Genomic DNA, 27,501 nt, shown 5'->3' on the forward strand with positions numbered 1-27,501 from the left:
TGTGGCCCCTGGAAAAGCCTGCAAGCAGGAGGTCTTGGAACAGGAGCCCCGCATTCCTCACATTCCGAGCTTGTGATGTCACAGCCTGCTGCCTTCAAGCTACTCAACAGAGCTGGGATTTTTAAGACTTGCTCGTGTTAACCACTTCATGCATTTTGTAGAAAAAAAGTGACACTTTTTGCACCAGTTCAAAATATCATTCCCACTTTTTTCTTCCTTCCTTCCTTCCTTCCTTCCTTTCTTTCTTTCTTTCTTTCTTTCTTTCTTTCTTTCTTTCTTTCTTTCTTTCTTTCTTTCTTTCTTTCTTTGTTTCTTTCTTTCTGAATGCCTGGCTGTGGAGAATTTTCTACCAAGAAAAAAAATGACAAAGGAATAATTAAAAAAAATAGTGTGTTTTTAGGGTAAACGATTGTTTTATGTATTTTTGTAAGCATATTTGAGGGGGAAAAAAATGTTTGAAAAAAAAACATCTTGAGTACAGCATTAGTTTTATATGAGTCAACAATGAGGAATATTGTTTTTTTTTTTACATTTATTTACAATTTTTTTTTACAAATTCTTTTGAGAAAAAGTTTATTTATTGAAGAAAATAATTTTCATTTTAAAAAAAGTGAAAAAAAATGTATGGTTGACAAAAAGGTGTGCCTTTAATTAAAAAAAAGATGTATTTTTTTTTAAAGAAAAGAAATTGTGTATGTGTTAGAGATTTTTTAATTTTTTTATTTTTAAAGAAGTTTTGTATTGAAAAGTGATTTAAAATTATATATATATAATTTTTTGTTATAAGAAATGAATATATAAAAGTTTTTTATTTCTGAGAATTTGTTTTGGTATGTTAAAATAAGTTGTAAGCTGTGTACGTGTGTAACTCAGAGAAAAAGTTGTGCATGCTCAGTGCAAAGTGTCCACTTGCTAAGAATAGTGTGTATTCCGACATTATGTGGTGTTTGTGAACGCACCCGGCCGCCACACCAGCTCACCCCCGCCCCCTCGTGTCCAGAACGCCCCCGTGGGGCTAGCAGGGGCTCCTCGTCCTCGTCCTCGTCCTCGTCCTCGTCCTCGTCCGGTTCGGTTCTGTTCGGTTCGGCTCGCTTAGCCTAGCAAAGGCGAGAACCTCACGTCGCTTCTCGACCAAGTTGGCCCGCTCGTGTGTTTGTTGACATTCACGTTGGACGCGCGGTAAACTTTTTTTTTTCCTTTTTTTTTTTCCTTTTTTTTTTTTTTTTGTCTGAGATTTCCCCCACTTCCGAGAGTCCGTCGCAAAATCCTGCGTTTCACGTGGAAACCTCATCCAAACTGGACGGGGATTATGTTTGTGTGGTGAGGCAAAGAAGGAGACGGAGAGAAGTCTCCTCCGGCCACATCGGCATGTAGCGAGGTGAGTTGGAACCTTTCCAAATGTCTCTTTGTGTCCATTTTGTTGTTGTTGTTGTAATGTTTGTGTATGGAAAAAGAGGCCAAATGGCCGAACCATCCCAAACTTTGGCACGCCTTGCTCCCCACCCACTTCCAAAACACGTTGCTTAGGTGACAAAAGTTCACAGTTTGACCTAAAACGACATGACTGTGATGCCTTCGGACAGTCGGGAATCGCTTGGAGACAACAACAACAACAACAATCAAGTCTTGTCACCTGAAGATTCAGGCTTAGGGAAGAGCTCAAATGTGCACAGGAAAAGTGGGGCATCATTTTCTTTGTAGTTGTTGTTTGGGGATGCGTAAGGAGTCACCTGTGGAGTCCAAAGTGTATTTTATACACGCCACTATTTGGGCCGAAATGTTGAAGCCATAACATGACATCATCAACACGCATGAGCAAAATTTGCTCGGCAGACTCCAAATCCATGCACTGCTATGCTAGCGGTTGCAAGAGGTCCTGTTTGTTTTTCAATTAGGCTTTTTTTTTGTGTGTGTCACAAATGACACAAGGTATGTGAAACCCGCATGGCGACAAGCAGACTCGCCAACATTTGATTGGACAGCAGGAAAAAAAAACAAAAAACAAAAAAAAGAGCGTAACTGGATTCTGTTGTTGTCTGTGCACTTTTTTTAGTAAATTGCCATTGGAGGACAACAGACAGTTAAGAGATTGACCACGCTCGAGCAGCTGCAAAGACGCAGCTGGGACGCCAGACGTTTCTTGAAAGCGCATCTGTTCACTTTTCAGCATCCTTTTCTTTTTTTTTTGAATCCTTGCGCCATCTCACAAAAAGAAAAAAAAACATGGTCATCAATAAAATATATTTAAATTATATATGTCTTACTTAGGCGGCACGGTAGTCGAGTGGTTAACACGTCCGCTTCCCAGTTCTGAGGTCTCCGGTTCGAGTCCAGGCTCGGACCTTCCTGGGTGGAGTTTGCATGTTCTCCCCGTGCCCGCGTGGGTCTTCTCCGGGTACTCCGTCCGGTCTCCTCCCACATTCCAAAGACATGCATGGCAGGTTAATTGGACGTTCCGAATTGTCCCGTCGGTGTGCGTGTGAGTGTGGAAGGTTGTTCGTCTCTGTGTGCCCTGCGGTTGGTTGGCAACTAGTCCAGGGTGTCCCCCGCCTACTGCCCAGAGCCAGCTGAGATAGGCGCCAGCAGCCCCCGCGACCCTTGTGAGGAATAAGCGGTCAAGAAAATGGATGGATGGATGTCTTACTTAGGGTTAGGATTCACACATTAAGCGTGGAAGAATAACGGAACATTAACACATTCACCGCCAGCCCCAAAATGTGTCATTTGACGTCTTTTTCTGTCAATGGCAGTGAATGAGTTAAGCTTTAATATTTTTATTTTAATGCTGTTCAAACATGAAACAGATCGCAACTGATCGTTTGTTCAATAAAGTTATACGCCTCAAGTTTCAGATAAATAAATACATTTTCATACAAATCTTACAGTGCACATGTGCAAGTTTACTGATTAGTATTTTCTAAAATTGAGTAAAAAAAAACCAATCGATTTATGAGTCGTATTGAGATTAATCGGTATCGAATCGAATCGTGACCTATGAATCGCGACACGGTTCAAATGCTAAAAATAAAAAAATAAAAATTATTTCATAATATTATGATAAGAATAATATAATTTAATATAAATATAAATACATAATATAATATTTAAGTGATATATAAATATATATAATAAATGTAAAAAATAATAGTAATAATAATATAATGTACATAAATACATAAAAATAAAATAATATAATAAATATAAATAAATAATATATATATATATATATATATATATATATATATATATATATATATATATAATAATAATGACAAGAGTATTGATAATAATAATAATAATAATAATAATAAAAAGTGTGCTGATGAGTCTTCTTCGCCTGAAGACTTGTGTCCATTTCCCCGCCACTCTTATGAGGCGCTCCCCCTAGTGGCCCGCCAAGTAATTGCTCAATAAGTGATGAACAACGGAGCCGTTATCGTGGCTGTATATTAACTACAAATATCGCGATACTTGCGTAGGCCTAAAAAAAAAAGCATATCGGTCTAGCCCCAATTTTTACCCACATCAACCAAAACCCCGCAGAACAGCAATCAATGCATGGGCCCATTCCCCACCCCCCTCGCCTTGTTTTCAATTCTCCAGCATATTTCCCCCCAAAAACCACCGGCCGGGCCCTGCCTGCTCGCATGTCATTTACATGGACGGGACAGCGCGCTTTTGGACCCGATATGCAGCCAGATGTGCGTGTGTGCATGCTTGTGTGAAAGCTATATTTGTTGCCTTGAGATATTTTGCGTGCGCACTGTGCATGTTTCTTCTTTCTTGAAGCTTCTTGGGGCATGTCCAAACACATGCATTGCATACACATATAAACATGCAGGTAGTTATGCAACACAAATAGCCACCGTCCGCTAATAACAATAATGATAATAATAATAATAATAATAATAAAACTATGCTGATGAGTGTTCTTTATGGAGGACCAAAACTGCCAAAATTCAAAATAAATAAATGACTAAATAAATAAATGACTAAAACTGAAAATAAAAAGGGATTTATTTCCATTTATATTTATTTTTTTTTAAATATAATTTATGAAATATATTTTTTTATATTGATTGTTATTTTCACTTTTAGTCATCTATTTATTTATTTAGTCATTTATTTATTCAGTTATTTATTTATCTATTTATTTAGTCATTTATTTATCTATTTATTTAGTCATCGTTTGAATAACATTTCGATATTTCAGTGCGACCCAAAACCGCCAAAATTCAAAATAAATGAATGACTAAATAAATAAATAGATAAATAAATGACCAAATAAATAAATGGCTAAATGACTAAATAAATAAATAAATTCATACATAAATGACTACAAGTGAAAGTGGCAAGCTATACATCCTCATCAATCTGGTCCAAAGTAATAAGAATTGTTAAAAGGTTTGAGAATTTCAATCATTTGAATAAGAATTGACAAAATTGAGGGATGAATTCATCATCAATTTCATGTCTTCAAGTGTCAATTGCAGAAAGACGGAAAAACGCCGATGTTTTAGCTACACCGGTAATATTAAACGAAAAAAAAATTAAAAAAAATCAACAACACAAAAAGAAAGGAATGTTTTCTTGTAAATGTAGCCAAAACTTTTAGTGGCGGAAAAAGCAAAACAGCTCCTCTCCATGCCACAAAATTACAGCGTGCAAATTTTGAAACGTACGCGCCTTAAAATAAACACCGGAGGGTGACTTAAAAAACAAAACAAAAAAAACTGCAAGCTAACCTATTGTCTGTCTGCGTGGCTTGACGCAGCTGCATTCTCGGCGGTTGCTACACTGATTGCTAGCTTTGGAGCGGCGCTAAATTGCCGGCTGGTCCCTTGGCTAACCTTGTAAGCGGGTGTGTTGTCGATCCCGCGTGTGTGTGTGTGTTTTTGCGGTGCGGCCTTGTTAGCGCATGCCCGTGTCGTGTTGTTTGCTACGCGAATCGCATCGCAGCGCTTTGTTGGCGTCCCTGGCTGCGGGTCACTTCTGTCATTCATTTATTCGGCTAATAAACCGCCACTTGTTATTCATGCCTAGTTTGGATTTTGTAGCTTTGCCAATTACAAAAAAAAAAAAAAAAAAAATTGTGTAATGGCTTTACGGTACGCTGACTGATTGATGACTAAGGAATGTGATGCCTCGCAGGATGCCTTTTAGCAGCATCAACATTTTTTTTTGAAGCTCACCAAAACAAAGATTGTTTTTAAAGACCAACTTGGAAGTCATTTCATAAAATGCCAAAACAGGTTCTCAAGTGATTAACTCATTCACTTCCAGCCATTTTCATAGACTTGACTGATTTTGCTAGGCCCACAGAATATTATGTTCTATTGCTATCAAAACAAGGAACCCACCAAAAAGTAAAATTAAAGTTTCTTCTTTCATTCTTTCATCACGAAAAAAAAAGTATATTTCTATATTTTTCCGTTTTGCAGCAATTAGCATTGGAATGTAGCTCAGTTTCACCATTATTCACAAATCGAATAAAATTGTGAGTATTTGAGATTTTTTCCAACATGGCCCTGGTTGATCTCTTATACTCTGCTGCCACCTGCTGGCCGTTTGTGTAATAACTACCATTTCTTCCGTCTAACACTAAAAACATTTAAAATGGAACATATTTATACGTCTTTGGGAGCAAATGAGTTAAACATTGTCCAGAAGCATGAACAAATGATTGATATTTTGTATATACAGTGTTCCCTTGTTTTTCGCTGGGGTTAGTTTCCAAAAAATACCCACAATAAATGAAGTAGTTAGCTTTATGTTTTACATTTATTATAAACATTTTAATGTTCTAAAACCCATCAACAAACAGTTTGTACACTTTTCTTATGGAGGCATTTACATTTTCTCACATTTCTCTCTTGTTTAAACATGATCAATGTTCAAACCTTCATAGATTTTATAAAATAGGTGTAGGCACATTACTGTAAAAAAACAAAAAAAAACAACTTTCACCCGTGGCCGTGATTGGTTCAACCAAACGTGTAGAATGTCGCATCGTCCAATCAGCTCGAATTATTGTACAGAATGTCCCGCCTTTTCCCGACGAAATTACTGTGGAGAGGTACCAGATGGATGTGGAATATCATATCCATCTGGCTATTGTCAGCTTAGCGTTGCTTTTGGTCAAACCAAGAACCTGGGAGGGTTGCGTTAACAAAAAATAAATAAATAAATATATGCTTAAAATGGTTTGAGCCACGGTGTTGCTCAAAAACATGGTTGGTCAACCTTACTTCCAGTTTGGTCTTCGTTGTTGCGTGTTCTTCACACTTGGGTCAGGTGTGCCCTGTTTTCCAAGTCGGAGGAATCTGGGCCGGCGGCCAAGCTGACTATCATCATCAGTACATTGCTTGCCAGATCCCGGGACAAGAAACAACACATCCACGTTTGTTCTCCGCCTTCCCTCTGATCAGCCAAGCATTCTTCTTACGCTCGCTCGTCCACTTTCCGTCATTCCTTTTCCTCTTTTTTTTTTTTTTAAATAAGTGCAAACTCCATTTCACAGGTTTTTTGTCCAGGGTTGGACAAATCACCTGTCTGACCACAAACGTCATTAAATCCTGGAGTTTTCATTGCATTCATGTGGTCAGTTTTAGATTACAATTGGCTAATTGTATTTGTTTAATGTTATTTTGGATATAATTATCAATCATCTGTATATTGTTTATTATTTGTCAATAAGATGACAACCATGAGTGAAACGCCATTTTCTTCCGTTTCTGTCTTCCAGCACGTGTCGTCATCGGCTGGGAATGGGCCAGCATCTGGCCAGGGAGCATCTCTCCACACGGCCGTGCGGCTGGCGTCGCCCGAGAGTTGAGGGGGGCCGCGGCCAGCTCCCAAAGGCGGCCTGACCCTGCCCCCTCTTACTCTCGCTCTCTCTCTCTCTCTGGTCCTCTATCTTCACTTTTCAACTTGCCATGCCCTTCCGGCTGAAGCTGCGGCGCACGCGGCGCTACAACGTCCTGAGCAAGAACTACTTTGTGACGCGCATTCGGCTGCTGGACAACAACGTGATCGAATGTACTCTGTCGGTGGAGAGCACGGGGCAGGAATGCCTGGAAGCCGTGGCGCAGCGGCTGGAACTGCGTGAGGTGAGGTATCAAAACAAAAACAAACAAAAAAACAAAAGGGATGCACGATAATGCTGTTTCCAAACAATACCGATAAACTGATCATTTAGAAAGTTTTTGAAATAGTTCTAAGTAAATATTTATATTAAGTTGAAAACAAGTACACATTTATATTTTCTCTCAAAAAATTTATTTACATCATTAAAGTGACACGTTTCTATTTTTAGACACCACGGGATACCTTATTACCGTATTACCGCCCAACCCTACTTGAAAAATACTTGTATAACATATCAAGAGCCTAGAAACCAAAAAGTTTCAATGTTTTTGGGTAACCTCGACATCATCCGGTGGTTTTATTTCCACTCCTTGGATCCAAAGCCGATTTTTTTTTTTTTTTTTTTTTTTTTTGCCATGATCTGGAATATTTCTTGTGACGTCCGTCTTTGTCCTGTCACCGCCCCGCCGGGCTTTAGACTCCCTACTTCGGCCTGTGGTTCCAAGGGAAGACTCAGGCTCCGGCGCAGCGTTGGGTGGAGTTGGAGAAGCCCCTCAAGAAGCAGCTGGACAAGTTTGGCAATGAGCCGCTGCTCTTCTTTGGGGTCATGTTCTACGTCCCCAGCGTGTCCCGCTTGGAGCAGGAAGCCACCAGGTAAAAAAAAAACAAAAACAAAAAACCAGTTGTGGATTTTTGCCATTTCTATGAGTTGCTTATCACAAGTGGCGGACTAGTGGAGGAATCTTGTTGACGAGACGACAGTTGGTTGAGTGTTCTCATGTCATGGACTTAAGTGGCTCAGACCCGTGGCGAGTTCACCTGGGATAACCGAGTTGTTTGTATCAGAAGTCCATTGATTAGGAAATTGGAGACAAGGAATGAAACATCCCCATAGCTGGTATCCCCAACTTAAAAGAGTGTTTTGGTCGTAAGGGAACATTTGGGAGGACACCGCAAGTGCAAAATGTTTGAGGCAGCAACCTGACCGATTCGCATTTTTTTGAGTCTGATGCGATTCCAAAATCCGCTTGAATTTTTTAAATTTTAGTTTCCAATTTTGGGCAGCCTGCTCCGGAAAACTGCCGTGGAGTACGATCGACGATGACCCAGATGCAGTTGAAGAGAGTTTTGCCGCCGTTGCTATGGCATGACTCCTTCTTGTGATTGTCTCCAAGGCAGCCCTCAATCTCGGCTTTGGTAGCGTTGCTGTTGTTTGTTGCCGTTTGACATTCAACAAACAGCTTTTTTTTTTCCAGTTTCCCGGGACTTCCCGGGAGGAGGGAGATGAGATTGGTGGAAAAGATCGGTTTTATTTTGAAGGGATCGGACGATCACCGATCTTCCAAAATTAAGGAAATCGGGGCCAATAAATCGGCTGGCCGATTGATCGGTGTACCCCTACTTTTAAAAACAAAAACAAAAAAAAATGCAACGCCTGCTCCATCCAAACACCATATTTGCTCTCCATGAAGTTTCATCTTCTAGGAAGTTTTTCTAATTTCCCATGCGTCCGTTTGGTCATGAGTGAGTGTGAGCGGCCTGCCGGTTTGTTGGAGAGAGCGCAGGTTTTTTTGCGCAGCCGCCAGGATCTGCTGCGTCAAAGCTTTGGCATTCCAGGAATCCCCCGCGGCCTTTTTATGCGTGCGTGCGCGTTACACACGTGAAATTTAGCCTACAGTCGTCTCCGCTTCACCACCCTCGTCTTTTGCTTTTTGCGGTGTCGCCCGCTCATATTCATTCCAGGCCCGTCTTCAGTTCTCTTTCTCCTCCTTTTTTTTTTCTCTCCTTGTGTGAGTCAGGAATGTTGGCACAGCCGTCCAGCGTAGGAGGCGGACCACACATTCCTGCAAGCAGAAGTGTAGTGGAGGGGGGGGTGACCAATGTCTGGTGTACAAAACACACACACACACACATACGCACACACCCCCACACACCTCGCAAGAATCCTGGGAGAAGCCAGCTGCACAAGCGCTGTCAGACCGCTTAGTCACAATGCGCCGCATTGTGGGCCCCGACGTGACGCCCCCAGGCTTTGGCAAAGTGACCCCCCCCCCCCCCCTCGCTTCAAGCTTGTAAACAATCCTCACAGTCCCAACGTTTGGGCGGCACACTTTGGCTGAGGCGTGGCGTGTACTTGCCAACAGGCTCGCAAAAGCGCGACAACGTGCCTGCAGGGCAACCTTGTAATATGCATGCCAGGACACTAGTTGGCAGTGTTCCATTTGTAAGGAAATACTGAATTGCACACCAAATTCCTGTGCTGTATTACAAACAATACACCTTGTTGAATCGATCGGAAGTATTCAGGCGAAGAAGACTGATGAGCTTAGTTTATGATGATGATGATGATGATGATTATTATTATTATTATTATTATTATTATTATTATTATTCCATATCTTTATTTATTATTTTCTAAATATTTATATATTATGTAATATGTATTTATATTATATTTATATTTATATTATTTTATTATATAATGAATTATTTTCAATACATTTATTTATTTATTTATTTATTTATTATTTTATTATTATTTATTATTATTTATCTTTTCTTTATTGATATTTATTTTATTTTATTTTATTTTTATTTATTTATATTTATATTAATTTTATTATAACATTAATTATTTGTAATCAATGCAATTAATTAATTTATTTATTTATTTTTATTCTTATTAATTAATTTATTTTATTTATTGATATTTATATATTTTATTATTTTTATTTTTTTTATTTATGTTCTGATTATTGTTATTATTATTATTATTATTATTATTATTATTAACAACATCAACAATAATAGTAATAATAGTAATAACATTAATAATAATAAGAATAATAATAATATTTTTTGATTAGTTTTATCATAGATTATTGTGGATTTTATTTATTCACCTGAGCAATATATCGATAATTGCGGTCTCGTCATATCGTGAGATAATCGTAATTGTGAGCCTTGTATGGCATATCGTATCGTTCCCGCCCCCTATTCATCTCAACAAGGTCCACTTTTGGCCCCGCTGGGCTCCGCCTCCCTTGACCGCAACAAGCTCCGCCCAACCCGCCTAACTCACACTCCTCTCACTGCAGCGGCGGCCGGTGCGGCCTGGCTAATTAGAGGGTTGCCACGGGAACGGAATGGCATCCTTGCCGACGGATGTAATGACAGGGTGAGCGAGGAGGAGCGCGGGGTCCGATTATAGGCCCGCCACCGTGCGCTAAGAGGAGCTAAAAAAAAAAAAAATTTAAAAAAAAAAAGGGAGACGAAAATGGGAAAAAAAAACTGTCCGAAAGGTTGAACAACGCGAAGGCGCAGAAGCGTGTCGGCCTTGAAAATGGAACCCGATTGGCCACAACGTGGAATGTTGCAGCGGCGTCAGGGAAAGTTTGCCTTCCAGCCGCGGCCTGGAAAGCCTCGGTTGCCGTGGCAACAAACAGGAAACGCGTCTCCATGTGGCCCGAGCCCCGACGGCTTCGCCCGCCTTCCTCCTGACAAACGCCAGTCGCAGCTAAAAGGCACGCTGGCAAACACAAATTCTTGTCGCGTTGGTTCGTCACAACTAAAGCAGAATTTGCTTTTGTCATAAATCTCCCGTCCAAAATGGCTGATTCACTCATTCCTCACTCGGGTTGTGGAAAAAGCCTCTGTGATGTTGACAACTTCTTTTTTTTTTTCCCTCTCTTCTTTCCTTGTGTTTTTTCATCTGTCATCGTGTTGCTTTCTTGGTTGCCACCGTTTTGACACAAGCGCTTTTGGAAAGGAACAAAATGTTGAAAGATTCAAGAAGTACTTTCAAGTCAAGTTTGGGGAGGCTTTTTTTGATAGTTTTTTTTTGTAGTCTTTTTTTTTTGTAGTCTTTTTTTTTTTTCCCTCTCTTCTTTCTTTGTGATTTTTCATCTCTCATCATGTTCCTCTTCTTTTTTTGTAGACTTTTTCTTCCTTTTTTTGTTTTTCATCTCTCATCATGTTACTTTCTTTTCTTTGTTTCATTTTTGTTTTTTTTTGTAGGCTTTTTTTCTTTCTCTTATTTCTTTGTTTTTTTTTTTATCTCTCATCATGCTACTTTTTTTGTAGGCTTTATTTCCCCCCTTTTCTTTTTGTCTTTTTTTTATCTCTCATTGTTACTTTCTTTTTTTGTTTTTGTTATTTTTGTAGGCCTTTTTTCCCTTTTCTTTTTGTCTTTTTTTGTCTCTCATCGTTACTTTAGTTTATGTTTTTTGTAGTCTTTTTGTAGGTGTTTTTCTCCTGTTTTCTTTCTTTGTCTTTTTTCATCTCTCATCACGTTACTTTTGTTTTTTGTAGGCTTTTTTCCCCCTCTTCTTTCTTTGTTTTTTTTTAATCTCTCATCGTTACTGTCTTTTTTTTTTTTTTTTTTTTTTTGTGTCCTTTTTTGGAGGCTTTCCCCCCCTCTTATTTCTTTGTGTTTTTTCATCTCTTATCACCTTACTTTTTTGTAGGCTTTTTTCCCCCCCTCTCTTCTTTCTTTATGTTTTTCATCATACTTTCTTTTTTGTTGTTTTTTTTTTTGTGTGTGTTTTGTGGGCTTACAACATAAAACCCAAAGAGAGGATCTCATCTCCAACAAAATGTTTTTTTTTTGTTTTTTTTTTATGCAGGTATCAGTATTACCTGCAGGTGAAGAAGGAATTGTTGGACGGACGTCTCCACTGCACGGTGGAGCAGGGCATCCGACTGGCCGGCCTGGCAGTGCAAGGTAAGTCGCAACAACAAACTGGTGCAAAAGAATCTCACGCGCACACACAAGCTCGCACACTTTTTTTTTGCTGCAGGTCATCTTGACTCTGCTACCTAATATGGCCGCATAGCGCCGGAGAGAAAAAAAAAAACTCCATCTACTTTACTTCCTATGCTATCACGCGCACGCACGCACGCGCTGTCCCGGTTGATGTGGCGATCTCCGGCGGGAATGTTAAACAGCCAGTTTGCTTATCGCCGGCTCCAAGGTCGGTCTTGGCCGGCGACGGGCGGGCGGGTAGGCGACGATCCGATTATACCACGACAAACTACGCGGGCGCACGACTTGCTGTCTCGTCACATCAACTACTTACAAGACGAAGTGGCGCTTCATAAAAATGACTAAAAATGAAAAGGTGTTATGTTCTGATGAAAGGAAAAGTTGGACACAAAAAAGAAAAGCGCAGTCAATGTACAGTGTTCCCTTCGTTTATCATGGGTGTTACCTTCCAAAAACTACCCACGATAATGGGAATCTGCGTTCATTAAAAAAAAAAAAAAATCCCGTTGGTTATATATATATATATATATATATTTTTTTTTTTAACATTTTTTTCGTTTTTATATGATCTTTACTTCATTATAAATGCTTTTTCATTGTTCATTTATGTTTTGTTTTTTCAATTTACAGTCATTTTTCCCATTAAAAGTCTATTTTTTTTTATTTACTTGTTATACAGCAAAGAATATATATTTTTCATTTATTATATATGTTTTTTCGTTTTGGTATGATTTTTAATTTATTATGAATGCTTTTTTCATTCATCATGTTTTTGTTTTGTTTTTTTTTTCATTTACAGTCAGTTTTTTTTTCCCAATAAAAATACCGGTATGTTTTTTTTTTGTTTTTTTGTTTTGTTTTTATATGTACTTGTTATAACAGCCCAGTATATATATTTTCTCTCTCCGGACTGCAATGTCGTGGAGCGACGGGACAGACACCTTTGGAAAGGTCTCGTCGAGACAAATCTGTAGCTGTATGATGAGATATGGCCATGCAAAGACAAAAAAAAAACAAAAACAAAAAGCACGTTTAAAAAAAATAAAATAAAAAAAGCAAGCTGTAAAAAATCTGCGAAACAGCGAGGCTACAAAAGATGAACCCGCGATAAACGGGGAGCACTGTATACGAAAATACTTTTTTTTTTTTTCTTCAAAAGTTGCTTTTGAAACATTTTGTTATGATGAAAATGCAAATTTGAAGAGACGCGAGCTTGTTTTTTGTCGCGTTTGCAGCCGACTTTGGGGACTTCACTCAGTTCATGTCTCAGGACTTCCTCAGGGAGTACGTCCTCTTCCCAGTGGTGAGTAGCCTGAGCACAACCTTCACACTTTTTGTGCCCTTTCCATCCTCACGTTGCACTTTTTGTTTTTGTTCAGAACTGGCCCAATGGCGACGAGGTCCTGGAGGAGTGGACTCACAAGGTTGCGGAAGAGCACAAGAGCCGCTGGTATGAAATTCCTTTCCGATGCGCTCGGTTACAAAAGGCAAACTTGTCAAAGTGAAGATTTGGGAAAGTATTGCTGAAATGCGGAAAATCAAAACCTCAGCATGTGGATGAAGCAGGTAGTGTCGCGATCTCGCGATATTAAAAGTCGGGTTGGTTTCCATTTGTGCAGTTCTAGCACCCTCTGGTGACTAGTTTTTTTTTAGTGCAGTTTAATTTTGATAAGGCATGTTTTGGCCCTTATTTGTTCAAAATCTACAGTAAAATGCTTGTGAAGTGAGTCCATATGTGGAGGAACGCAACGTGTGCTTGCATTAGCAAGTAAGTGCCTCAATATTAAGTCTTATTTGAGATTTTACATTGTTGATACTTTGCAGTAATGTACACAAGCATCATTTTTTTTAAGTATGAGCTCTTTTTTTTTTTTTTTCAATATTGTGACCTTTTTTTTTTTTTTTTTGCACCAATCTTCCGACACTATCGTGATAATTATCGTATTGTGACCTTCATATCGTGATGTTTGATTATCGTTACATCCCTAGGATGAAGCCGCGGACTGATTTTCAACATTCCGATTGATCGATGGATTGTTTGTTGTGGTTTTCAGCGGAATGCAGGCGGCCGAAGCGGAGCTGCTTTACATCAAAGAGATCGAGAAAGTGGACGGCTTCGGCCAGGAGAGTTTCGCCGCTAAGGTGCGTGTAGTCGGAACGACATTTATTCGCCGGCGTCCGGTTGTCTTCTGAGCGACGGCGTTTCCGTGCAGGACAACTACACCAACGACATTTTCATCGGCATGTCTTTCATCGGCGTGTTCGTCAAGCACCGAAACGGCCGATCCATCATGCTCCACAGGTTGGTTTTTGCGTCACGCCTCAGCTCATCCAATTGTGGGAACAATCCTGTTTTTTTTTCTGTTTTCGCGCCAGGTGGAAAGACATCGGCACCATCGCGCACAACAAGTCGGCCATCACGGTGGAGATAACCAGTCGCGATGACACCATCATCTTTCACATGGTGAGTCACTCGATCAGGTACCATAACGCCATCATATCCCGTATCCTTCATTATTATTACTTCAGGCACATTTTATTCTCCTCACTTTTGTTTTTGCAGTCAAACAACTCCCGCATAATACTTCCGATTTACGCCGTTCAAATTTCAACTTGCTGAAAAATTTTTTACGCCTTCTCGGGAATATATATCGTCTGATTTCACATTACTTTCAGTACTACACCTCATAAGCAGGGAAATGGATGGATGGAAGTATTCAGGCGAAGAAGACTGATGATTTTATTATTATTGATGTATTTAATTTATTATTATTATTATTTATTTATTTTATTTATTGATGTTTATATATTAGATTTTTTTTTTTATTAATTATTTAGTTATGTTCCGATTATTGTTATTATTATTATTATTAACAACAACAATAATAAACTTCAAAAAAATTAATTTAAAAAAAAAGAAACAAAAAGTCCAGCTCTTGTATGGATTTGTATTATGCCGCGGTGCAGCGAACGTCGCACAAGGACAAGATCGGCCTTCTGCGTTGAATGTTTTGTCTTTGTGAGCGCTGCAGGAGGATATGGAAATGGCCAAGTACATCGCTCGCCTCTTCACCGCCAGACACAAGTTCTACAAACAGAACAAGATTTGCGCAGAGTGAGTGAGTGAGTGTGGAGGACGTCTGAAGGCCGCCAGAGAAAAAGCCAAAATATGTAACGTCACGTGTTTGCCTCTTTCTCTTTAGGCCCACTCATTCGCCCGCACCCATCAGGAGGAGGCCCACCTGGACGCATCGGCTCTCTCTGGTACCGGCTCGTCTTCGTTTCGTCAACACAAATGTTTTCGTCAGCACACATTTTTCATCGGACTAAAAGGACATTTTAGTTCATCAACAAAAATCATCAAAAAACGAAACAAAAATGATATGATTTTGTCAAATCCCGTCTCTGCTGATCTGTCACTGTGACACTGTCATGCGACCCACAGTGACACGCCCTTCACTTGACACTTCCTGTTGAAATCAGGTCACTTCCGGGTCACTTCTTGTTGAAATCAAGAAACTTCCTGTTGAAATCAGGGCACTTCCTGTTGAAATCAGGTCACTTCCTGTTGATTTTAGGCCACTTCTGGGTCAATTCCTTTTGAAATCGGGTCACTTCCTGTTGAAATCAAGTCACTTCCGGGTCACTTCCTGTTGAAATCAAGAAACTTCCTGTTGAAATGAGGTCACTTCCGGGTCACTTGACCTGTTCAAATTCAGGTCACTTGTTAATGCGACCGATAACTAATGCTGGCTAACTTGCTAGCTCGACGCATGCAGCCAAAGTAGCCACTGTAATTTTGTGTCAAGTTGTTTTTCATCAAAAAGATGAGAGAACATTTGATGTGAAATAGTTTTAGATTCAAAATGTTCAATATTATTTGCTGACCCAAAAAAGAAAATATGGGTAAAATGTTTGTCCTGGCTAAAAATAGACTAAAACTTTGACAGTGTTTGTTGACTGTGTTGTGTTTACTAAAACTAGACGTATAAAATGACGTTTCTTGGACTAAAATGAAGACTAAAATGCTCGATTTATAGTCGACTGAAATTTGACTAAATAAAAATAGAATGATGTTGACTAACTTTGATCAGAACTAACAAGCATGATCAAAGCTGGACTAAAACTGAGACAAAATCTCAAAATGGCGGATAAAACTAACATGAGTAGCAGCAAGTCAACAGTCCAGCTCCTTTCTTCTTTTTTTTTTTTTCTTGCCTGATCGTGGCTCGGTGTGATTTCCGGCCGTGACAAAGAAGCCGGTGATTTGCGTGTCTCCTTTGCCGCCGGCTCCAGACAATTGGCGCGGCTAAATGTGGCACAATGTACCGCTCCCTGGATCCAATGGAATATTCTCAAGTGTGCAACCACGGGCGCTGCTTGTTTACAAGCGCGCCGGCCGCAAATATGCGGCAAATGTCGCGCTGACCCAATTCCAGCATGGATAAAGACGTCGATCCCTACTGGCTCATTTCACAGATCGGAATCGTCATCATAGCGACAGCTAATATTTGCTTGCGCAACACTTTCTCATTGGGCGATATTTTTCATTGAAATTGAAATATCTGAAGCGTTGTTCATATTGCCTTTCAGAAGATTGTCTTCCATGAGCACAAAAAAAAAAAAAAAAAAAAAAAAAGGCATCTTTTTGTTGGTAAGAGAGTTGCCGTGCGTGAGCAACGCTGCCTGATCGCACATGTCGGGTGTGACGTTTTTGACACGCAGCTGTCGCCGTTTTACATCTCTTTTCACACACGGTTGCGCTTTGAACGAGCTCATTACGTGAAATGTTGAATTTGATATTTGAAAGGACATATTGAGTATCTAGTCTAGTTATGTGTGAAGATAACAATTTTGGGTCATGCCTTAACAGGGTTATTATAGTTTTGAAATTTTTCATTTGAGTTAGTTTTTATTTTGTTTTAGTTTTAGGGTGGTTTTGTTAAAATAAATAAAATAACCATGATGCCGAATCACCTGAAATGAATGCAAAATTTTAAATTTAATCAAACTAATATTTATGCAAATGTTTTATAACAATTATCAACAATTCTGAGCTCTCAATAAATTAAAAAATTAAATTCATGCAAAAATGTAAATTTATATAAACAAATATTTATGCAATTCCAAATTCTGAGCTCTCAAAAAATAAAAATATAAAAATAAATTAATGCAAAAATTTAAATTTAAATCAACAAATATTTATGCAAATATTTTATAACAATTATCAACAATTCTAAACTCTCAAGAAAAAATGAAATGAATGCAAAAATTTTAATTTAAATAAATATTTTTATAACAGTTCTCACCAATTCTGAGCTGTCAAAAAAAAAAGAAATGAATGCAAATAAATCTTTTTTTGTTTCAGCCTCGTCCGCAGTCGTGCAACTTCCAGACGATGTACGGCGAACATTACCAAGACGCCAAGAGCTCGCAAGGTAGCAGCCCCGCCCCCCTGCGCACGCGCCCACGCGAACCTCGCTCAATGCCACTTTTTTGTTGTTGTTTTTTTTTTTGCGCCACGCAGACAGCATCTTCCACGACGAGCCGTACTACAAGTCGGAGAGCAGCCTGGACCGCTGCCAGGCGGACTTCCGCAACGGCGCCCCGCCCAACGGCAGCGTGTACAGCAGCCCCAGCCTGAGCTCGCTCAGCCGCTCGCAGACGCTGGCGGCGTCCTCGCCGCTCTCGTCCGACCTCAGCATCCCGGCCGACTACGTGCCCGCCGGCCACCGGCACAGCGCCGTCATGGCGCCGTCCTACCGGCCCACGCCCGAGTACGACGCCGTCATGCGGCAGAAGCGCCGGCTGCTGCACGCGCAGCGCGACCTCCACAGCCAATCGCTGCGCAGCCTCAACATCAGCAACGCCCGCGCCTACCGCCAGCCTGAGGCGCTGGTCTACAGCCAGCCGGAAATCAGGGAGCGGGGGCCCTACCACGGCCTGGGGCCCGGGCACGGGCCCTACGCGCAGGTGAGAGATTTGCCCGGCTTGCGCTTTTTTGTCTTCCGTTGAAACGGTCATCATTTCGGTGATGGAAAATTGTCGTCACGAAAAAAAAATTGAAACAGAAGCTAAAAGTCGAAGTCGTTCATTCAATCGACTAAAACGAAAATAGAAACGAAAATTAACAAAATACAATCAAAAGAAGGAATGGCACACAGGTTGATGAAAAGAAACAATGATAACAATAATAATAACAAGTATTATTATTATTTATTGTTTACATTCACCGTGCAGCTGTATCACAATGTCCTATGACAGTACTGGTAAAAGCTATTTTGATTCTATTGAGCACATTTAGAAAATTCCATCCCACTATCACGCTAAATTTGCCTATTTGTGGATTTTTTTTTTGGGAGGTTGAAGTTTTCCTCTTGTTTATGTGTTTTTTAAGTAAAGTTGTTTTTGTGTGCCAATTTCAACGTTTTTGTGTTGGCATGTTGGTGTCAAGAAAGAAGTCTTGATTTGGACACGAGTAGCGCTTGCTGCCATCTTGTGGCATGTGTCGGATTTCCACTTGCAGGCCTGCTTGTCTGGGTTCCGTATGGCCTCCAACTAGTGTTCATTTGGTCCACCATTTTTAAATTTGGTCTCAGTTTTAATCCAGGTTAAATCACACTTTTTTTGACATAGTTAGTCAACTTCAACCCATTTTTATTTAGTCCAGTTTTAGTCTTTATTTTAGTCCTAAAAAAACCCATCATTTTATTCGTCTAGTTTTAGTCTAAGTCATTTATTTAGTCATTTATTTACCGATTTAGTCATTTATGTATCTATTTATTTTGTTATTTATTTAGTCATTTATTTACCTATTTATTTAGTTATTTAGTTATCTATTTATTTAGTCATTTATTTTGAATTTTGGCAGTTTTGGTCCTCCACCCTCCTTGCAACATGTGACCTACGACCTTTTTTTTCCCCCCCACTATGCAGGTCAGCTACAGCAAGCCGGTGTCTCACGGCCCCCATCAGGGAGGACCGGCCGGCGCTCCTTGCCATTCGCCTTGCATCATCAACGGCGGCGTGGGCGGCGGCGGCGTGGGCGGCGGCGGCTCGATCTCCCACACGGTGAGCACGCCCGAACTGGCCAACAGCAAACAGCAAGCGAGCAACGCCGGCGGCGGCGGCGCCGCCTGCTACGCGCCGGCCGGCGCTCCGGCCGCCATGACGACGAGCCGCATCTGGCGCCCGCCGCCGCCGTATCCCGCCGCCGCCTTCCGGCCCGCCACCAGCACGCCGGACCTGGCCAGCCACCGCCTGCGCTGCGCGGTGGGCGGCGGCAGCAGCCCCGAGCTGGTCACCCGCATGGTGCAGCTGTCCGTCAAGACCTTCCAGCCCGACAGCTCGCCGGTGGTGCGCCAGTCCCTGCAGGAGGTCAGCGAGCCGCTCAGCGCCGCCAGCCGCCGCAGCGCCGCCCTGGCCAAGCGGCACAGCGTGGAGGTGGTCGCCAGGGGCGACGCCGCCCTTCGTCGGCTCCGGGATCAGGTGGCCGAGGACCCCTACCGCCACCAAAAGACCCTCTCCAACGCCACCATGCTGATCCACAGCAGCGAGAGCGAGGAAGACGAGGAGGAGGAGGAAGACGAGCGGCCCGAGCTGGACGTCCAGATCCCGAGTCTCGGCGAGGACGTCAGCATCAGCGCGCAGCTGCAGGCCGCCCTGGCCAAGCTGCCCAACAAGCCCCCACCCGAGTACCCGGGACCCCCGCGACCCCCCGTTTCCATCCCGCCGATGGCGACGACGACGACGACGACGACGGCGGCGGGCCAGAATCCGCAGGACGGCGAGGAGGAGGGCGGGACTGTGACGCGGAGCGACGTGAACGGCAACGTGCTGGGGCCGTCCATTTCCGAACCCGACCTGACCAGCGTCAAGGAGAGGCTGAGGAAGGAGCCGCTCAGGGAGAGGCCCGTCTCCGAGATGTTCTCCCTGGAGGACAGCATCGTGGAGAGGGAGATCGCGCAGAGGGTGAGTCAGGGCGACCAATCGCACTGCACCATACGGCTGGGTGGCTACGAGAGATGGAACCATATCCAAACAATACGATAATTATCACAGTATTGTGGGGAGGTTGGCAATATTTTAAAAAAAGGTCACAATATTGTAACAAAAATGGGCTTTTTCAAAAAAAAAGAAGCACAATATTGTACATTTGTACATAACAGCAATGTTATTATTATGTTTTATTATTGTTATGTTATTATTCTTATGTTATGTTGTTAATGTATGCACAATGGTGCTGTTATAGTGGCTGTGTATTTCAGGGACTCCTCCAGTTAAGGCGCACTTGACCTAAAGTGTTGCCACTTTACAACGGTTATGCCCCGTTCTGCCATTTCGGCCCCGTCCGCCATTTTGGCTCTTCGGCCGCTATTTCGCCCTTAGCTAGTGCTAGCGCATGGACTTGGTGCCGCCCACGTCAAAAACAAATGCAAAGCTGACGATTCGTTTTTGTTTGGTCAAGTTGAGATGAGGCAGGACGGACCTCCTGCAAGCTTTCATAGCGGATTAGGGAAGCTAATCGGATTCGAAGGAAGGATTGAGGGAGGGCGGGAGGGTCTGATGCGAATCACAAGCGTGCATGACGAGCATGACGGCGAGCTTCTCTTCTCTCCTCAAGACGCTGGAGAGGCAGAAGATGTCGGTGGACTCGGTGAAGCGGCCGCTGATGATGGCCGCCCTCAACGGCCTCTACGTGGCCCGCGCGCCCGCCGTCCCCGAGCGCCCGGCCGAGGACGGCGCCAAGGCTGCCGCCGACGAACGGGTAAGACCGACTCGCCTCACCCGAGACGTCTCAACTGAAGAAGAAACACATTTTTTCCATAAAGGCAGATTGGCGTGCGGGAGGGAAAATGTTTCAGCATATTTTCAGTGACTTACCAAATCTACTCAATTATTTTTTTTTATTGTGCAACATCAGTAAACAAGTGAGGATTCAAACTGAAATGAATTTTGATTTGTATTGTTCCTTTTTAAAAAATTAAATAAGTAGAATCTGAAATAAAATAATTTATTAAATGGATTTGTTTGCATTTTTATAATTAAATAGGGACCAAGTAAAAACTAGAATCAATATTTTTTGCATTAGTAGAAGCAATCATTTCCCTTTTTTTTTTTTTTTTTTTTTTTTTTTTAAAATAAGAATCATTTTTAAAATCTACCTAAAATGAGGTCATTTTTAAAAAATACGAATAATTTTTAAAATCTGCCTAAAATGAGTTCATTTTCTTTAATAAGAATAATTTTTAAAATTTTCCATAAATAAGGTCTTTTTTTGTGATAAGAATAATTTTTTAAATCTACCTAAAATTAGTTAATTTTTTAGAAGAATAATTTTTTAAATTTTCCATAAAATTAGGTCTTTTTTGTGATAAGAATACTTTTTGAAATCTACCTAAAATCAGGACATTTTTTTCCAATAAGAATATATATTTTTTCCAATAAGAATATATATTTTTTAATTTACCTAAAATGAGGTCATTTTTAAAAAATAAGAATAATTTTTAAAATCTACCTAAAATGAGGTTATTTCATTGTATTTTTTTTTACCCAAATTTGAAAAAAAAATCAAGAAGCTCTGATATAAAATGAAGTCCTTTCATTTTCATTTTTATTTGTATTTATTTTGATTTCCAAAATGTATACCAATATAAAATTGACATGAATAAAAAACATTTTTTTTATTTTTTTTTACTAATCCAAACATTTCAAATGAAATAATCCAATAAGTTGAAATCAAAACTCTGTTGTAGCACACAACAGAGAGAATAATAAATGTCAAACGAACAAATCTTGTTGAATGTCGTCATGTGACTGTCGTACATTATGTCGCACGCATCTTCCTTTTTGATACGACGCGTACAAAATGGAGCGTCCGTCCGCCTGCTGTCTCTTCCGCCAGTGTAAGACGTTGGAGCTGAAGCTGGAGGAGGAGCGCGTCTTCACCGAGTACGAGCGCGTGGCCAAGAAGCGGGCGGATGGCGCGCTGGCCAGCGCCACGATGGCCGACAACGCCGAGCGCAACCGCTTCCGCGACGTGCTGCCGTACGACCACAACCGAGTGGAGCTGGTGCCCAACAAGGAGAACAACAGCGGATACATCAACGCCTCGCACATCAAGGTGCGACCGCAAAGCATTCCCTCCTCAATAGCAATAGCAATTTATTTTTTTTATTTTTTATTTTTTTGCTGCAACGTGCGGTTTGCTTTGCTTAATTTTTTGGTCTTTTTGTGCCCGTATCTCTCGAACCCTACGTCCGACCGGGGACATACGGGCATCGACGGATTCGTCCGGACGAGATCTTTCCAACGACGTTTGTCCCGTCGCGACACGACTTTGCATTCCGGAGATTGAAAATTTATATTGTGCTATATAACAAAAAAAAAAAAAACTGACTGTAAATGAAAAAAAAATGTAAATGATGAATGAAAAAGCATTCATAATAAACTAAAAATTATACCAAAACGGATAAACATATATAAGAAATGAAAAAAAAATAATGTTTACTGTAAATAAGTAAATAAAAAAATATATACTTTTAATGCAAAACAATGACTGTAAATGAAAAAAACAACAACAAATGAATAAAAAAGATTTCAAAATAAGGAATAAATCATACCCAAAATGAAAAAAAACCATATATAATAAATGACAAAATTCTATACTGTGCTGTACATAAAAACAACAACATAATTTTAATGGGAAAAAATGAATGTAAATGAAAAAAGAACATATATGATGAATGAAAAACCATTTAGAATAAATTAAAAAGTCATACCAAAACGAAATAATAATAATAATAATAAACGAAAAAATATATATAATTAACGGGAATTATTATGATGATATTTTTGAATTAACACGGATTTCCATCATCGCGGGTAGTTTTTGGACCGTAACACCCGCAATAAACGAGGGAACACTGTAGATGGAAATAAATCTCCATCTTTTACAAATGAAAACAAAAAAAAATCAAGTTTAGTATTATTTGACTTATAAATAAATAAATACATTTTTTTTAAATGAATTTGTTTTGCTAAAAAAGTATAAAAATAAAAGTATAAATAAATCATACATGTCATCTATATCTCAGCAAAAAATAGTAAGCCATTTCTTGTCCAAAATTATTCATTTTATTCAAACATTACGGATACAAATGGACTTTTAGTCAAATATATACACAAAGACCTTTTTGACATATTATTTTCAAAATGTATGACGACAGCAATTAACAATATTCATTCTCGTTTCTCGGGTTTGTGCGCAGGCGATGAAATATTTGTTTCTCGTCTTCCTTTTGAGCGGAAGAAGAGATGAAAGGACGGCCGCTTGCAGGAATTCAGCAGGAATGCGCTCGCAAATACCAAAACCTTCTTAAGGCCGGCTGAGCCGCATAAGCGGCCTGCTCATTGTACGTGCGCACGTGCGCGAATTTGCGCTCGGCGCCGTCGGCGCCCGGCACGTCCCCCCCCACGTCCCCCCCCACGTCTAACCCGCTTGCCATGTTGGGGAAGGCACAACAACAACAAAAATGATTTCTTTGCAATTATGTTGATGTGTTTCTTTGCTTTTGTCCACAATGAAGCTGCTTTATTTCGGTCATGATGAGACTAGCAAAAAAGTACAACGGCGTATTAGGGCCACGTATAAATATATTTTTTTAGAGGGCGGGGGCAATATTCCGAGAAAAAAAAACGTGCCACTTTAAAGTGGCAAATTTGCGAGTTTCTAAAGTTGACAAATTTGCGAGAAAAAAACTTGTAAATTTGAGATTAAAAAAAAGTTGTAAATTTGCCAGTTTAGAGTTTAGAGTGGTAAATTTGCGACTTTCTAAAGTGACAAAATTGCATGAAAAAAACTCAGAAATTTTCCATCTTAGGAAGTGGCAAATTTGCGACTTTCTAAAGTGGCAAATTTGCAAGAAAAAAACTTGTAAATGTGCCAATTTAGAGTGGCAAATTTGCGAGAAAAAAAACCTCGTAAATTTGCGAGCAAATGAGACGTGACGCCGTCGGCCTTCTTCAGATATTCAGCCAAATCCTGACCCACAAAAAAACAAACAGGAAGTCATTGTTATTTCAAGTCACCATTGCGCTGTCATTACACCCATTTATTTATTTATTTATGTATTTATTATAATTTTTTGTTTGTATGTTGGTCAGGTGAGCATCCGAGGGGAGGAGTGGCACTACATCGCCACGCAGGGCCCGCTGGCCAACACCTGCGCCGATTTCTGGCAGATGGTGTGGGAGCAGGGCGTCAACGTCATCGCCATGGTTACGGCCGAAGAGGTGAGCCAGCGCCACGGTTATTATTACACTTTTGGAATTTCGTTTTGATCTCGTTTTGAATCTTATTTAATTTAATTAAACAAATATTTATGCAAAATATTTTATAACAATGAACAATTCTGATCTCTCAAAAATAAAATAAAATAAAAAAATAAATGCAAAAATTAAAATTGAATTTAACAAATATTTATGCAAATATTTTATCACAATTATCAACAATTCTGAGCTCTCAAAAAAAATTTATTAACAAAATGAAATGAATGCAAACATTTTAATTTTATGAAACAAATATTTTTGCAAATATTTGATAACAATTGTCAATTCTGAGCTCTCAAAAAATAAAATAAAAAAATGAAATAAATGCTACAATTTTTATTTAATCAAACCGATATTTATGCAAATAATTTATAACAATTATTAATTCTGAGATCTCAAAAAAAATTCAATGAATGCAACAATTGTAATTTAGTGAAACAAATATTAATGCAAATATTTTATAACAATTATCAAAAATTCTGAGCTTGAAAAAGTATTTTCGTTTTTAATTTATTTTGACGAAATTTAAAAAAAATATTTTTTCATTCATTTTGGTTAACGAAAATAACCTTGGCGAGCGAGCGTTTGCTTCTGTCTGACGGCGGCGCCTTTCGGCCCTGGGCAGGAGGGCGGTCGTCCCAAGAGTCACCGCTACTGGCCCAAGTTGGGCTCCAAGCACAACTCGGCCACGCACGGCAAGTTCAAGGTGACCACCAAGTTCCGCACCGACTCGGGCTGCTACGCCACCACCGGCCTGAAGGTCAAGCACCTGCTGTCGGGTCAGGAGAGGACCGTGTGGCACCTGCAGTACACCGACTGGCCCGAGCACGGCTGCCCCGAATATGTGCAGGGCTTCCTCTGTGCGTGAGACGCCCCGCCGCCGTTTTGACGTCCGGGAGGAGGCGGGCTTTCGTTTCATTTCATTTCATTCTGTTTCCCGCCCCCAGCCTACCTGGAGGAGATCCAGTCGGTGAGGCGGCACACCAACTCCATGCTGGACACCTCCAAGAGCCTCAACCCGCCCGTGGTGGTGCACTGTAGCGCCGGCGTGGGACGCACCGGCGTGGTCATTCTCGCCGAGTTGATGATTTGCTGCCTGGAGCACAATGAGGTAATCTTTGCTTCTCCATATTTAGCAACGAGGGATGTAACGATAATGTTAAGTTAGCATGCTGATGCTAAGCTAGCATGATAATGCTAAGATAGCATGCTAATGCTAAGTTTGCATGTTATTGCTAATGTTGAATTAGCTTAACATGCTAATGCTAAGTTAGAATGCTTATGCTAAGTTAGAATGCTTATGCTAATGCTAAGTTAGCATGCTTATGCTAATGCTAATTTAGTTTACTAATGCTAAGTTGGCATGCTAATGCTAAGTTATCATGCTAATGCTAATTTAGTATACTAATGTTAATTTAGCATGCTAATGTTAATATTAAGTTAGCATGCTAATGCTAAATTAACATGCTAATGCTAACGTTAACATGTTAATGCTAATGCTGTTAGCATGCTAATGCTAGATTAACACACTAGTGCTAATGCTTATTTAGCATGCTAATGCTAACGGAAATTTTGCATGCTTATGCTAATGTTAATTTAGCATGCTAATAATAACAAGAAGACAGGCTGATATTAGGAGTCAGAGTTCATTTATTGGCCACGAAATGTTTGTCAAAGTCCAACAACTTTGTTGAAATGTCGACAAACAGCTTTCGACATTTGACAACATTATTATTGGCCGTTGGGTTTAAAAAAAAAAAAAAAAGCCCTTCAAGAAAGCCGTACGGCATCCATATTGAAAAAATGTTTTTTTTTATTTATGCCCCAAATGTACGTTTAGCATCCGCGCGGGACTGAAAATTTGTGCATGTTGTTATTTTACGCTGCGTTTGCTTTGTTTGTTTTTTTGCGTGTTATGTGTATCGCGTCGGCCGTTCAGCCGGTGGAGATCCCCGCCATGCTGTCGGGCTTGAGGCAGCAGAGGATGCTGATGGTCCAGACTGTCTCGCAGTACAAGTTCGTCTACCAGGTCCTCATCCAGTTCCTCAACAACTCCAGACTCATCTGAACGGGCGAGCACCCTCCTCCTTTTTTTTGGTTTCTTGGCCCTCAGACCTCAAATGGACCCACAAGAGGGCGCCAAAGCACTGCCGTGGAATTTCATTGCCGTCTTTTGGTGACACGCGTCAGCATTCGGAAGTGTGTGTGGGGGGTGGGGGGGGCGTCTTTCCACGCACCAAAATCTCCTTGCAAGAGAAAAGTAGTGCTTTGGCGCACAGCTGGCCCATTTCAACTCTGTTGCTAAGCAAAGCAACGGCGCGCCTATCGACACAAAAAGTGATGTCATCGTTTTAAAGATAACGTAATAAGCGGGTTATCATGTTTCGTGCGACGTCAAAAATGTGCTGACAAGAGGACCAAATGTATTTTGAAAATGTTGTCAATCTGTTCAAGTCCTCACCTCACACGTGCACTCGCTGCCAACGACGGGGCGCTCCAAAGTGGTCACGCTTAGCCCCGAATCTCGTCTTACAAGCTTGGCTGTCGACAAAAAAATTTCCCGCCCCTTCTCACAATTCCATCTTTCCACCTTCCGTAACGTGCATGCACTTGTGGCCAACAATGAGGCGCTCGAAAGACTTTGCAAAAGGGCTGCCAGCCGCACTATACGGACGAAGGTCGATACTTTTCGTATGACGCATCACAAATTGAATTTGGGGATTTTTTGTTGTTGTTGATTTTGTGGGTGCAGCGAACATTTCGACAATTGATGAAACGAGTCCATGAAATCCCGCACACTGTAAATAGCGTCAATTGTGCCTTAATGGAAATCTTCACAACGATCCGATCGCATCTGAAATGTTTGGCGTCACTATTTATCCTTCAACATGTTTATAATTTTTTTTTTTTTTTTTAATGTACAGACACGCGTTTTGTTTGCAAATATGTGTTTTAATTGTTTCTGACTTGGTACTACCCAAAATACCGCAACCTGTTCACCTATGCATGCGTTTTTTGGTTGTTTTTTTAAATAAATCTGTATTTGAATGTACATATATACATATATATATATATATATAAGTATATAAATATATCTGATATTCTCTTCCTGCTGTTGTGTTTTATTGCACTGGTTTGTCCTCCTTTCTTCTTGCTGTGTGTACGTTTTGTCGATGTCGTTTCTTCTCCCCCCTGAACTTCAACTTGCTCCTTCCTCATGGAATAAAAAAAAATACAAATAAATATTTTCTGGATGGGCCTCACTCGACCTCCCAGTGAACGGAAAGTCTGTCCATTTGAAAATGCATTCCAACTCAAAA

General features: G+C 40.5%; 1 protein-coding gene across 1 annotated transcript; it reads left to right on the plus strand.

Annotated features, from left to right (window-relative positions):
• The first annotated feature begins 849 nt into the window (after positions 1-849).
• On the plus strand, positions 850-27,449 carry LOC144010035 (tyrosine-protein phosphatase non-receptor type 14-like). The gene is made up of 20 exons (XM_077510113.1): positions 850-1,378; positions 6,746-7,109; positions 7,565-7,740; positions 11,712-11,809; positions 13,087-13,154; positions 13,231-13,301; positions 13,906-13,993; positions 14,065-14,153; positions 14,228-14,315; positions 14,884-14,966; positions 15,055-15,115; positions 17,220-17,289; positions 17,379-17,824; positions 18,788-19,822; positions 20,475-20,618; positions 21,756-21,974; positions 24,017-24,145; positions 24,807-25,041; positions 25,129-25,292; positions 26,121-27,449. Exons 2-20 carry the CDS (start codon positions 6,936-6,938, stop codon positions 26,247-26,249), a joined length of 3,567 nt encoding a protein of 1,188 aa, XP_077366239.1. The 5' UTR covers positions 850-1,378; positions 6,746-6,935; the 3' UTR covers positions 26,250-27,449.
• Positions 27,450-27,501: the final 52 nt, after the last annotated feature.

Source organism: Festucalex cinctus, chromosome 21 (assembly GCF_051991245.1).
Source record: "Festucalex cinctus isolate MCC-2025b chromosome 21, RoL_Fcin_1.0, whole genome shotgun sequence".
NCBI lineage: Eukaryota > Metazoa > Chordata > Actinopteri > Syngnathiformes > Syngnathidae > Festucalex > Festucalex cinctus.

What these genes read in the sequence shown, in the direction of transcription:
- LOC144010035 (XM_077510113.1), top strand. Translation starts at nt 6,936, where the DNA reads ATGCCCTTCCGGCTGAAGCTGCGGCGCACGCGGCGCTACAACGTCCTG. An exon ending in AGACGCCAAGAGCTCGCAAG is followed by an intron (nt 17,290 to 17,378) that starts GTAGCAGCCCCG and finishes TGCGCCACGCAG; the next exon opens with ACAGCATCTTCCACGACGAG. An exon ending in GCTGCCTGGAGCACAATGAG is followed by an intron (nt 25,293 to 26,120) that starts GTAATCTTTGCT and finishes TCGGCCGTTCAG; the next exon opens with CCGGTGGAGATCCCCGCCAT.